Here is a 12,896-nt window from a genome sequence, read left to right as displayed (position 1 = left end):
CTGTCTTCATTAGTTATCTATGATTACTATGTGCTGTGATGGGCTCCATTTCTCTTTTGCCCTTCAAATGCTGTTAATCAAGTCCTTCAGCTGGTTTGGAGAAAGACAAAAAGAGGAATCATTTCATTGCGACTGAAGAGAGGCAACTGCTTACAATTTAACAGAGCCATTATCTTGACGAGAAAATTCAGCCTCAGAGTACTCAGAGTATTAAAAAATTGTCTGTATCTGTCTTGTAATGAAAACAAGGGATTTAAAGCGTCACCATATTCAGCCTTCGGAACATCACAGTGGCTCCTGTTTCTCATAACTCCTCACAGCATGAGGACATCCATCCGAAGGGCACGATCTGCAGTAAGTACCACGAGCCAGATACTTGCCAATGGCTCCCCTCCTTCATAGTCACCCAGACCCGAAGGCCCCTGGAGTGTCCTTTACCACTAATGCAGCCATGAGAAGCTTCCTTAAGTTCTAAGCGGGTGGTGTGACACAGGCATCTCGTGTAAGAGCTGGCATACCCTCAGAATACTTCCCAGGGTTGCTGGATTACCTTTGATACAATAAATCATCAAGAATATGAAGACCTTCTGTACGTCCAACACTGTGAGAAAGGCATGAACAGACAGCACAGTCTCTCCGTCTATAACGGAGCTTACCGCACAACCGGGGAAATGAAAGTACCCATTGAATGCCTGAAGACAACTGAGCACTAAAAAGCACAGAGAAATAAAAGCATCACATGCTACAGTGAAATCGGGAGCAACACTGTTGAGTATTTCTGGAGAAAGGATAGGCCCTGTTGGAGATGAGCTGGACTAGAAAGGACCAGAGAGTGGAAGGGGAGCTTCTGGAAGAAATCGTTATGTTGAACCTTGCCACGTGGTTAGGATGAGGGCCAGGGCAATAGCAGCACTTGCCTTCACTCTAAGTTCCCCTGAGGGAGCGTGCGAAGCAAATCCCAGGAAGTCAACGCTGCTCTGATGTGTTTACCTGACTGAGCCAAGGCCCACAGACGTGTGAGCAGGCTGACTCAAGCATCTCCAAACTCGCTCTGGATCTGGGTGGTCCGGGGAGGGGGGTGCGGGAAGGGGCTGAGAGAGGCAGGGACATCCGCTGGCTCTGGTGCAGGCACTCGGGTAGATTTCCCCCATCTTCCCCATAAGCTCACTGACAAAAGGCTAGGAATGTCCAAGCCTAGTCTTTCTATGAGTATCAGGGAAGCAGGTAAAACTCACTGCCAGAGCCGGAACCTGGGAGAGAGCCTCTCTTGGACATTTTATATTAAAATGAGACATGGTAGTTTGACATGAACTAGATTGAGACTCGGACAGCTCACTCACCGTAGACTATGACAGTTGCAGTCGTGCTTTTCCTCTTGGCAACGATGTTTTTGGCAACACAAGTATAGTTTGCAGTATCTGAGAGGCGGGCCTGCTTTATGATGAGATTGTGATCAATAGTAATATAAAAATTCCGATCTTCAACGGGATCAATTATGTCTTCATTTTTCAACCATTCCACCTGAAGAAGCACAAGAGAAATAGATAAAACCTCAGTACGGATCCCTCAACGGCTGTCTGTCCTAACATGCGCTTTATAATTTGAATAACGTTGCTTCACGCTCTGAACTTCTGCAAACGGAGAGGAAGTAACTTTCTGAGGTCATGTTAAGTATCACTCACCTGCCAAACATGCTGATTCTGTCTGTACTCCATTATTCTCAAATGTCAATGAACCAATTGGGAAACACAGTGTTCAAATTGTTTTCACTTCGCCCTGCGGGCAGGAACAGGGAATGCGCACTGCCAAGTTCAGAACCCAATCAAAAATAATACGCTAAGCATTTCAAACTGAACTCAAACGTTTTGCTATTCGATTTGTTTACTCTTGGCAACTTGCTCGCTGCTTTTCACAAAAGAATGTAAAGACTATTAAAAAAGCTCAAAAGGCATCTTAGACATCATGTAGCTGTAATAAACCAACATTTGGATGATTTACGTGTAACCTTGCTGAAACATATGGATTAAATTTCCCCCAAAATGCACTTATTTTAAAATGTAGCGAACACATATTTGGAGATGCATTTCAGCCAAGATACTTGGAGGAAAAAAAGGGTTTGTACCAACTTTCGATATAATCCAAACAGCATATACATCATAGTAAAAGCTCCTCTTTTGTGGATCACTAACCTCAAACCTTTGACTCATGGTTTGCTTCTGGGGAGCCTAACACCTAATACGTGACTGTTCAAAACTACTGAACTATTTTTTTCTATGTAAATAACATCAATTTTGCAACAGCAATGTTATCCTTACAGATTGAAAGGAGGGAGATGCAGCTGTATAAGCTTTTCCTTATGGAGGATAAACTATTTCTTGTTCTATAAATTGCTGCTGCTGCTTTTTATTTTCCCCCTATGCACAGGTTTTTCCATAAAGCAAAATAAAATTGGTATTTGCTACACTTAAACTTTTCTTTTGCAGTGATGGGATAATGGATACAAGTAATCTTTAGCAGTAGAGAGTCAATAGTGTTGCCATTTTCGAAATCTTAAGGAGTTTCTCCAGCACCACAAGAGGTCTGGAAATTAATCTCTAAATCTGTCAGTGGGTTTGACGTGGTAAATTCAACATAGGGACTCTAAAATAATGCTCCTCTAATCCTTAGAAGAGAGGCCACAATTTAAAGGGAAAAACAAAAACCAACAACAATTCTGAAATAAACGTATGAGGATGTAGATAAGAGCAACTATTTGTAGTGATATAAATTTTGAAATGGCAAATCGTTTGATATTTACACTACGGTAGTGAGAAACAGAATGGAATCCACCTAAAATAGTGGAATTTGAAAACATGCATTTTGTTTCCAAATACAGACAGCGCATTCAGTCAGGGCCATGCTTGGATATATATCTGGTCAGACAGTCATACTCTCTTGATCTGGATTTTCTCAAACTTTGGCTGTATGTGTACCGTAGCATGATCTCGCTAGAAGCGCAAGAGGGGAGGTAAGCAAAATTCATACCGCTATGAAGTATTTTAATAATTATCAATTACCATTAATTATCTGATAATTGAAAGCAGACATTAATTTTTTTAATCTTATCTTTACATAGGCATGTCTATGCCATTCCAAAGAAAGCTTTCCATTTACAGAAAGCACTGTTGGTTTTGTATTCACTGTGTGTGTGTGGCTCTTAGTACTTTTCCTTCAAGGACCCATAATTGCTATTCTTTCTTTGAAAGATGGGTCTCAGACTCCTGGACTCTGCCTGGAAATGCCTAGGGGTTCACAACTCCCCTGCCCCACAACCTCCCCCCAAGCCATTGTCTCATGGGTGTGGAAATATGTTTTGTGTCCAACTGGGGTCAGAATCTGAGCTGCTACTCTCCAGACCTTCCCTGCGCGATGAGGCTGAAACTATTTCCTTGAGGTGTCACCTGAATGTCCACACTTACTGGGCTTCTTATTTTCTGTCCAGCTTGCTCCACTCACCTAGAAGGTTCTCGCTCCCATGAATGCTTCCATAAAAAAATAACCTCTTGCATTCAAATATTGGCATCATGGTTTGCTTCTGGAGAATCCTGCCTAACCCATGATGGTTGAAAGCTACGGTTTCTTCCATTTTAATCACGTCAGTTAATAACAGTGATATAATCCTCATCATAAGTGGCATAAGAGATCCCAAGGGATACTGCAAACCACTTGTTTATTTGAAAGTTTATTACTTGGAAGAAAAAAAGCAATCTGCACAATTGACAAGATCTAAAAAGACCTCCATGATTATTGGGTAAACCATCTTTACTTTCAAATAAATCGCTCCACGGTTTTCTCGAGTCTCTTGCCGGTGCTGCAACAAAGACTATGATCTGAGTTTTAAGGGCCCCTGAAGAACCCCAGAAACACTGAGAAGGCTCCCAGGGCCCTGGGGGGGCGGCACTGCCCTCCTCCCCAACTCTGGCTTTAACCCCAGAAGCTCAGCTTTGCTCTGTTTTCCATACCTGGCTCACTTGTAATGCCTTTGTTTAAAGAAACAGGGTTCGCCACTGCTTAGAAATAGCCATAGGAATGGGAAGGTGAGCCGTGGGCTCCTCCAGCTTCCGGTAAGTCCCCTACCCCCTGTTCCCTTCATGCCAGTACTCCCAGCTGCCGAAACACCCTGCTTTGAGACCACATCTCCACAAACAGCTCAGGTCATCATCGCTCACCGCCTGCACTGGAATCCTCACGCTGCTCTGCCCATCCCCGTCTCCCACCCTGCAAAAGTCCTGGCATCCTTCCAAGCTGCTTTAGAAGCAGCAAAATTCTCCAACATTTCAAACTCTTTTTAGATTGTTTTCTTCATTTTTCTTTAACTAAAACCTAGCTATTCATGATGCTACTGTGTTTTTTTCTCGAGTTTTCTCAACTGTGGATGTTTGATTTACCAAACACAACATACACGGGGCCTGGGGGTCAGGAAATACTGTCCTCCCTGTTCTGCCCTGTCTATTCCAGACCATTCTCTCCAAACAGCTTTGCTTTGAATCTCATGCCATCAGATTATGTCACCCACTTTCTATATTTTTTGTAGTCATCTACAGACCTCTGGACTCACAGTCATTTTATCCAGCTCATTTTCTGTCATAATTTCTAACGATTTTAATAACCACAAACATGACACTTTCAACATTTTGGCCTCTCAATTACACAGCACTCCTTCCTGCCATGGATCTTGGTCTCTAACACACACTTACAAGCCAAAGACTTTCAATCCTGGCCTCACTGTAGACTAATTTGGAGGTTCATAATATATCAATTCTACATCCAATCCAGAGGAATTAAATCTAACCGAGAGAAACGCTGATTCACCGGTCAAGACTAGTCTAACATCCATATTTTTTAAACTCCTCAAGGGGCCGTGACTCACCGCTAGGGTTCAGGAGTACCACTCTAGCTGATTGTCTTTCTCAAATGAGATCCCTGGACAAGAAGCGTCTATGTCACCCGGGAGCCTGATAGGAACGCAGAATCTCAGGTCTGCCCACCTATACTTATGGAATCAAAACATGCATCTCAACAAGAAATTCAGGGATTTATGCACATTAAAGTTGGGGAATCACCAGTCTAGTTCTTGTCCTTACCACGGATGGCAACCCCTCTGAAACCCAAGTTCAGTTATCACCTCTTTCGACTCTTCCTTGTCTTTCTGGTTTACTCCCTTGAGGACCCCTATTTTGACTACCTTTCACCAGAACCCACAAATCTATTAACTTTCGAATCTTCTCTCTCACCCCTCTCACATTCTCTCTTCACCACTTTTCAATGGCCATGTCTAACTTCTCAACAATCCCTTGCCTTAAATCCTCAGCTCCCCCATCCCTCTTCTTCCTTAAGGCGCTCACTTGGCCACTCTTCCCCAACACCACCTTCGAGACTTGCAGCAGAACGTGGCTGTGCACAGCTACATCGAGTAGGCTTATCTGAAACTCATGATAACACAACACAAATGGGCTCTGATTCTGCCAAAAAATCGTACTATATTTTCATCATCTGTTCATGGTCCCATCCTCCTAGACAGCTATTTCACACCTTCTCCTCTCTCCTTAAACACTACCTCCCTCTCTATCCTCACTTTCAGCCGATGACCACGATTTCTCCTTCACTGAGAAAAGTGACAATCACGAGACATCTTCCACAACTCCCACTATCCTCCGCCCCACCCCTATTCTGCACCCTCTCTCTGGTTACTGGTCAGCTGTCCGTGCTCCCACCTGTCACCTCTCATTTCTATTCTGCATCCCACTCCTGTGCCTGGTCAAGGGCAAGCCTCAGCAATGCTCCTCTCTGTCTCTTAAATCATTAATATCCCCTCTACACATAATCATATCCAGCAGCATCCGGACATACAAGTATTTTTCACAACTTCAAACCCTCCCCACTTGTTTCTGCCTGTAGTCATCCCCACCTTTCTTTGCTTACCTTACAAAAGGCCTTGGAATACTTGTTGATTCTTTCTCTCTCTCCCCTGTCCTCTTCATCTCTGCTGAATCTGTTCTAAGGCACAGTCACCTGCACCCTTTCACCTGTACTGCTCTTTTCAAAGTCACCACTCACTGTCACTTTGTTAGATGCACTGGTTGGTGTTAGCACTTAACTCACGTGACTCAGCAGCACGTTGGACCCGGCAGGTTTCTCCTTCCTCCTCACTTGCTTTCTTGGTCAGGGCACTTTCCTGGTTTTTGTCTTATTTCACTCCATCTCCCCCAGCTTCCTGGAGTGGAAGTCTGCTCCCCTGTGAAGGCTCTGTCCCTGCACCTCTTCTTTTTTTCTATTTTCTATCTACGTTCACTTCCTTGGTGAGCTCACCCAGTCTCATGCAGAGGTCATCTCCCCCAGCTTCCTGGAGTGGAAGTCTGCTCCCCTGTGAAGGCTCTGTCCCTGCACCTCTTCTTTTTTTCTATTTTCTATCTACGTTCACTTCCTTGGTGAGCTCACCCAGTCTCATGCAGAGGTCATCTCCCCCAGCTTCCTGGAGTGGAAGTCTGCTCCCCTGTGAAGGCTCTGTCCCTGCACCTCTTCTTTTTTTCTATTTTCTATCTACGTTCACTTCCTTGGTGAGCTCACCCAGTCTCATGCAGAGGTCATCTCCCCCAGCTTCCTGGAGTGGAAGTCTGCTCCCCTGTGAAGGCTCTGTCCCTGCACCTCTTCTTTTTTTCTATTTTCTATCTACGTTCACTTCCTTGGTGAGCTCACCCAGTCTCATGCAGAGGTCATCTCCCCCAGCTTCCTGGAGTGGAAGTCTGCTCCCCTGTGAAGGCTCTGTCCCTGCACCTCTTCTTTTTTTCTATTTTCTATCTACGTTCACTTCCTTGGTGAGCTCACCCAGTCTCATGCAGAGGTCATCTCCCCCAGCTTCCTGGAGTGGAAGTCTGCTCCCCTGTGAAGGCTCTGTCCCTGCACCTCTTCTTTTTTTCTATTTTCTATCTACGTTCACTTCCTTGGTGAGCTCACCCAGTCTCATGCAGAGGTCATCTCCCCCAGCTTCCTGGAGTGGAAGTCTGCTCCCCTGTGAAGGCTCTGTCCCTGCACCTCTTCTTTTTTTCTATTTTCTATCTACGTTCACTTCCTTGGTGAGCTCACCCAGTCTCATGCAGAGGTCATCTCCCCCAGCTTCCTGGAGTGGAAGTCTGCTCCCCTGTGAAGGCTCTGTCCCTGCACCTCTTCTTTTTTTCTATTTTCTATCTACGTTCACTTCCTTGCTGAGCTCACCCAGTCTCATGCAGAGGTCATCTCCCCCAGCTTCCTGGAGTGGAAGTCTGCTCCCCTGTGAAGGCTCTGTCCCTGCACCTCTTCTTTTTTTCTATTTTCTATCTACGTTCACTTCCTTGCTGAGCTCACCCAGTCTCATGCAGAGGTCATCTCCCCCAGCTTCCTGGAGTGGAAGTCTGCTCCCCTGTGAAGGCTCTGTCCCTGCACCTCTTCTTTTTTTCTATTTTCTATCTACGTTCACTTCCTTGCTGAGCTCACCCAGTCTCATGCAGAGGTCATCTCCCCCAGCTTCCTGGAGTGGAAGTCTGCTCCCCTGTGAAGGCTCTGTCCCTGCACCTCTTCTTTTTTTCTATTTTCTATCTACGTTCACTTCCTTGCTGAGCTCACCCAGTCTCATGCAGAGGTCATCTCCCCCAGCTTCCTGGAGTGGAAGTCTGCTCCCCTGTGAAGGCTCTGTCCCTGCACCTCTTCTTTTTTTCTATTTTCTATCTACGTTCACTTCCTTGCTGAGCTCACCCAGTCTCATGCAGAGGTCATCTCCCCCAGCTTCCTGGAGTGGAAGTCTGCTCCCCTGTGAAGGCTCTGTCCCTGCACCTCTTCTTTTTTTCTATTTTCTATCTACGTTCACTTCCTTGCTGAGCTCACCCAGTCTCATGCAGAGGTCATCTCCCCCAGCTTCCTGGAGTGGAAGTCTGCTCCCCTGTGAAGGCTCTGTCCCTGCACCTCTTCTTTTTTTCTATTTTCTATCTACGTTCACTTCCTTGCTGAGCTCACCCAGTCTCATGCAGAGGTCATCTCCCCCAGCTTCCTGGAGTGGAAGTCTGCTCCCCTGTGANCTGCCTAAGGTAAAAACCTTCAGAGCTGGCCTGGCCTCCGAATGGACTCACTGAAGAAATCATAAAATAGAAGAGGACCTCTAGAATTATGCTAGAGACCCGCAATGTCTCAGCATCATTTCTGAGTCTAAAGTGTCGTGTGGCCAGCATGTTTTAACTAAGGCATTTTTGAAAGTGGCATACACCTCTAACCCACATTATACCCGTATGTCTGCTGGAGAAGTAAAAGAGGGGGTTTGAGTAATTATTGCAGACTTTATCTGGTAAACACAGAATCTAGGTGATTACGATAAATCTGGGCCTAAAATCCAGCTTCCCAAGAACTTTAATTTTGAATAAGCAAAGAGGTAGGCACCTTTTTTCTCTTTTTTTCAATTCCATTCTACAAACACTGAGTACCTACATTCGAGGCATGGTGCTAAGTGCTGGGAGAGAAAGGGACAAATCAGATAAGTGCTTGCAATGTGTGAGAGTAAGTCTTTTTATCATGTAAGAGGTTGTCTAAATCAGCAAGGGAAATCAATACAAATCTTTATAGATTTATATTTTTATTTAAAATAATACATCTTTTTCATGTAGTGTCTCCAGAACCCAACAGCACCAGATAAAGTGACATTCTTCCATTTGAAGGAATTTCACATCGAATCTCCTTACATAAACTGTATGTGAAATCCCAAGAAACAGTAAAGAATCTTTCATTGTGTTAGAATTTTATTGCATTGAATAGTAATTAATTATATCGCTGCAATGCTATTTATTTGTAAGCTAATCTTGGTTAATCAGGAGTCAGTACTTTGGTCTGGCCTCTGAATTCTGTTCCTATTTGGCTCATTTCAATGCTTCTTGTTGATTTCACCCTGAGATGTGGCTTCCTCCCACCCCTCCCATTTAGCAAGCCATCTGATTTATACATGGGAGAAGTCTTTCTGAGTTAGAAGTTATTTTTAGCTATGTATAAAACATTCAAGAAGACAGAAAAATAGGTTGTAGTTCAGAAAACAATAAAAGGCTTTGCCCATAAACCATAACTTGTCAGAGCTGCAGTGAGACAAAGTAGCTTTTCTGTCCTTGTGACTCAGTCACTGCAGTTTTTTCAATCATTTGGTGCACATTTGAAGTAACTGACTCTAGTGTTTATAAAGAAATGGGAATTTATTAACAGGTAATAAAAATAGTTACTGGGCAATGTTAGGACATCCTATTTGCATATTCTGTTGTTATGTTGATTAATCCCACTGGGTAAGAAGCAGTTCCTAAAGTACCAGCTGAGAGGGCTGCTCTTGAACCTGACTGCCTGGGTTCAAAAGCGAACTCTGTCACTTCTGTGTCTCTCTTGGGTAAGTTCCTTATCTTCTCCATGCCCCAGGGTCCTCATTTATAAAACGAGAATAATCCTCAGATGCATTCCATAAGGTTTGTAAAGATCAAATGAGTTAATACACAAATTACATACAGTGCCTGACATACAGTAAACATTCTTAAATTATTAATACTCATTAAGGATATACTTAAAGGAGATAGGACCAAACCCAAACTACTCTAAAAATAGCAGAGAAATGGTTAATTTAAAAACAAAAAGGAGGGACACTTGGGTGGCTTAGTCAGTTAGCATTTTCCTTCAGCTCAGGTCCTGATCCCAGGGTCCTGGGACCGGATCGAGTCCCGTACTGGCTCCCTGCTCCGTGGGGAGTCTGCTCCTTCCTCTCCCTCTGCCATTGCCTCCCTCTCTCTCTGTCTCTCATGAATAAATAAATAAAAATCTTTATAAAAATAATAAATAAAAACAAAAAGGAAAGTATCGTGAAGTCTGATTTCCTTTATCTTTCTCTGACATTTTTTTACTGAGACAAAGTCAACTCGCCATTAGATTGCAACTCTTTAAGATTGTATTAGAAATATAAAAATCATTAAGTGTTAAACTGACCAGTCTAGTTCGTATGCTAAACCTAAATACATATTTCCATTTAAACTTTGTGAATCCATAAGTCTAGAGATGTCATTAGCATGTGTGTGCTTTAGAGAAAGTATAACATGGCATTTTAATCAGTCTGCATAAATATTGTTTTCTAATTCTTTTAGGTTATAAGCAAATCATCACCTAGATTCATTTTTTAAAGGTATAAGTAGAATAGATTTTTAATAAAATAAATTTTAGCAAGATTAATTTGAGAAATAGTCATTATTGAACTTGATAATAAGGCATAAATGAGAGGCAATTTATATATTATTATTACTTTTACCTAGACCCAGACTACCCACATTTTTATACTTTTGATTTTACCTGAGTTTCCCAGTTGCGTTTCCTCCTACTTCAAGTTAGTCATCACCTGTTCTTTTTTCTTTTAACATTCAAAATGTTTGTCATGTGTTTTTAAGTCACAATTACAGCTCAGTATAGTACATTATGTCCAGAGAAAAGAAAAAGACTAGCTTAACACCGGCTTCATGAAATTGGCTCCAAACGGAGAACTAGCCACTTGGTCAGGTTTCAAATTTTTTATTAAATATCAATATTCTTTTTTTTAAGATTTTATGTATTTATTTTAGAGAAAGAGACAGAGAGAGCAAACAAACAGGGGGAGGGGCAGACAGAGAGGGAGAGAATCTCAAGCANGGGCAGACAGAGAGGGAGAGAATCTCAAGCAGATTCTCCAATGAGTGCAGAGCCCAACTCAGGGCTCAATCCCACCATCCCAAGATCATGACCGGAGTCAAAACCTACAGTGGGATGCTTAACTGACTGAGCCACCCAGGTGCCCCTAAAGATTAATATTCTAAAAAAGAAAACAGACTCTTAAAGAGTCTAAGGAATAAATGATTCTTCGAGCGTATTCTTATTTTCCATAAACAACTGGGCCCTCACAACATGAGAATAATTTTACATCTGTCTACTTCATGAAATATGTTTTTTTGGACACACTCTTATTTCTTTCTTGGTATCCTGTGATGTCCAATGTATCCTTAATCTCTCCCTCTCCCTCTCTTTTTCGTAATAAGCTATTTCTTGTTTTTACCACCTGGACCTGTATAGCCCCCACATTTGACTATGCACTTAGAAATTCCAAGATACCTATTTGTGTGTGTGTGTGTGTGTGTGGGAGGAAGTGATGAATAGATAACATAAAATGGTCATCAGTTGTTGTTCTAATGACATCAGTCTCCACCCCACCTCCACCCCCACATAATGGCACACACATCTTTGGATTTAACACATTTATCCAGGTTCCCAAGAGGGGGAACTTCTTTCTGGTCATCTCTGCTCTCATTTTGACCCCAAGTTCAGGAGTGACTGTCCTGAGCTCTCTTCCCTGCTTCTCTTTCTCTCCACACAGAGAAGATTCTGGGGCAGCTGGACTGGTCAAATAGGAAAGGAAAGGTAGATAATATGGCTCATGCTGTGGTTACAGCATCCTTTAGGGNGGTCATCTCTGCTCTCATTTTGACCCCAAGTTCAGGAGTGACTGTCCTGAGCTCTCTTCCCTGCTTCTCTTTCTCTCCACACAGAGAAGATTCTGGGGCAGCTGGACTGGTCAAATAGGAAAGGAAAGGTAGATAATATGGCTCATGCTGTGGTTACAGGACAACNAGCATCCTTTAGGGTGCCATCCTTTAGGGCGGCAGAAGTAGGAGATGTGTTCTGGAGGGGGAGAGGGAGCCATGTGGTCCCTAATGTGAATCATGACCTGTTTTAAGAAAGAATCCAAAAGCCAAACAATTTCCCTGCCCTGAAATTGGGAGGGCAGGGAAGGGGGTGAGAAGGATGAAATGTGTTGGTGAGGAGTGAAAAAAGAGAAAACAATGAGCTCGCATGGAGTATTTCAGGCCCGGAGCCAGGTGTTTTAGATACATAATCTCTATTTCTCACAACTGCTCTGTGAGGGAGGTATCTAGAGACCCATTTTTCAGATGAGGAGAATGAAGTTCAGAGGAACGAACTGGTCCAGGCTTACAAAGCTCGTAAAGGAGCATAGATCTGGATGCTGGACTGCCTGAGCCCTGGGCTCTTGTTTGCCTACTAAAGCAAGAACTGGGAAGAAGCCATTGAGCTACAGCCATGAGCATCCCGGGGTTTCCAGATCACGTGGTGGTAGCTGGAAGAAGCTGGGACACCAAGAACGTGTTAGTTACTCCAGGACGTGGACCTGGGCTAGCCTCTAGCTAGCGCTGGGAAGGGAAGCAGTGCGATTATAGGAGAGAGCCATCAGACCCAACCTCTGTTATCGCAACCCACCCTGCTCACTTACAGGACCACTTACCACCCTCACTCTTACAGGACCAACACAGGTTTGCTTTCAGAGCCAACACTACGACTGGGTGGGTGTGCTTTGATTTCAGAGGCACCAGAAAAGAATCCTTGCTCTTGAAAGATGCACCCCAATTTTTGGCAGTGACTTGAAATGTCTTTAGGAGGGGCTAGTTTTTAATCCCATCATTACACGGTTCTCTTTACATGCAAATGACCTGAGAAACAGCAACTTGATCTAAACCATAATAAGTATTACAAACCTGGCATATAAATGACTAAGGGAAAACTCTTTTCAGTTTAGGTAAAGAAGAGTTTGAAGGCACGTGGATTTCAAACCAGAAATCAGTAACCAGCAATGTGCAAACCTTTTCTAAGGGGTGCACAAACAAAAACATTAAAGGGAATCTGTATTTATATCTTTAACTTCCATGTACACTTCATCCTAAAACCAATTGCCCTGAAATGTGCCCTCTACTTTTCCAAATGAAGGCGTGTCCTGCACCCCAATCTTCCCAAGATACATTGTATGAGGGTGTACAAGGCTCTAAGGTGGCACAAGTCAG

The 12,896-nt window shown here is 43.4% G+C and overlaps 1 protein-coding gene across 4 annotated transcripts in view; it reads right to left on the bottom strand.

Moving 5' to 3' along the window:
• UNC5C (unc-5 netrin receptor C) overlaps nt 1–12,896 on the bottom strand; it is a 338,832-nt gene that overhangs the window by 69,569 nt on the left and 256,367 nt on the right. For all 4 annotated transcript variants that reach the window (XM_019795351.2, XM_019795352.2, XM_002915290.4 and 1 more), the window contains exon 5: nt 1,341–1,521. In XM_019795351.2, the coding sequence (XP_019650910.1) occupies nt 1,341–1,521 (181 nt within the window). The remainder of the gene's footprint in view (nt 1–1,340; nt 1,522–12,896) is intronic.

The sequence above is a fragment of the Ailuropoda melanoleuca genome, chromosome 11, assembly GCF_002007445.2.
Source record: "Ailuropoda melanoleuca isolate Jingjing chromosome 11, ASM200744v2, whole genome shotgun sequence".
Classification (NCBI taxonomy): domain Eukaryota; kingdom Metazoa; phylum Chordata; class Mammalia; order Carnivora; family Ursidae; genus Ailuropoda; species Ailuropoda melanoleuca.
Note: the sequence above shows the minus strand (reverse complement) of the source record. Positions and strands in the feature narration are given on the sequence as shown.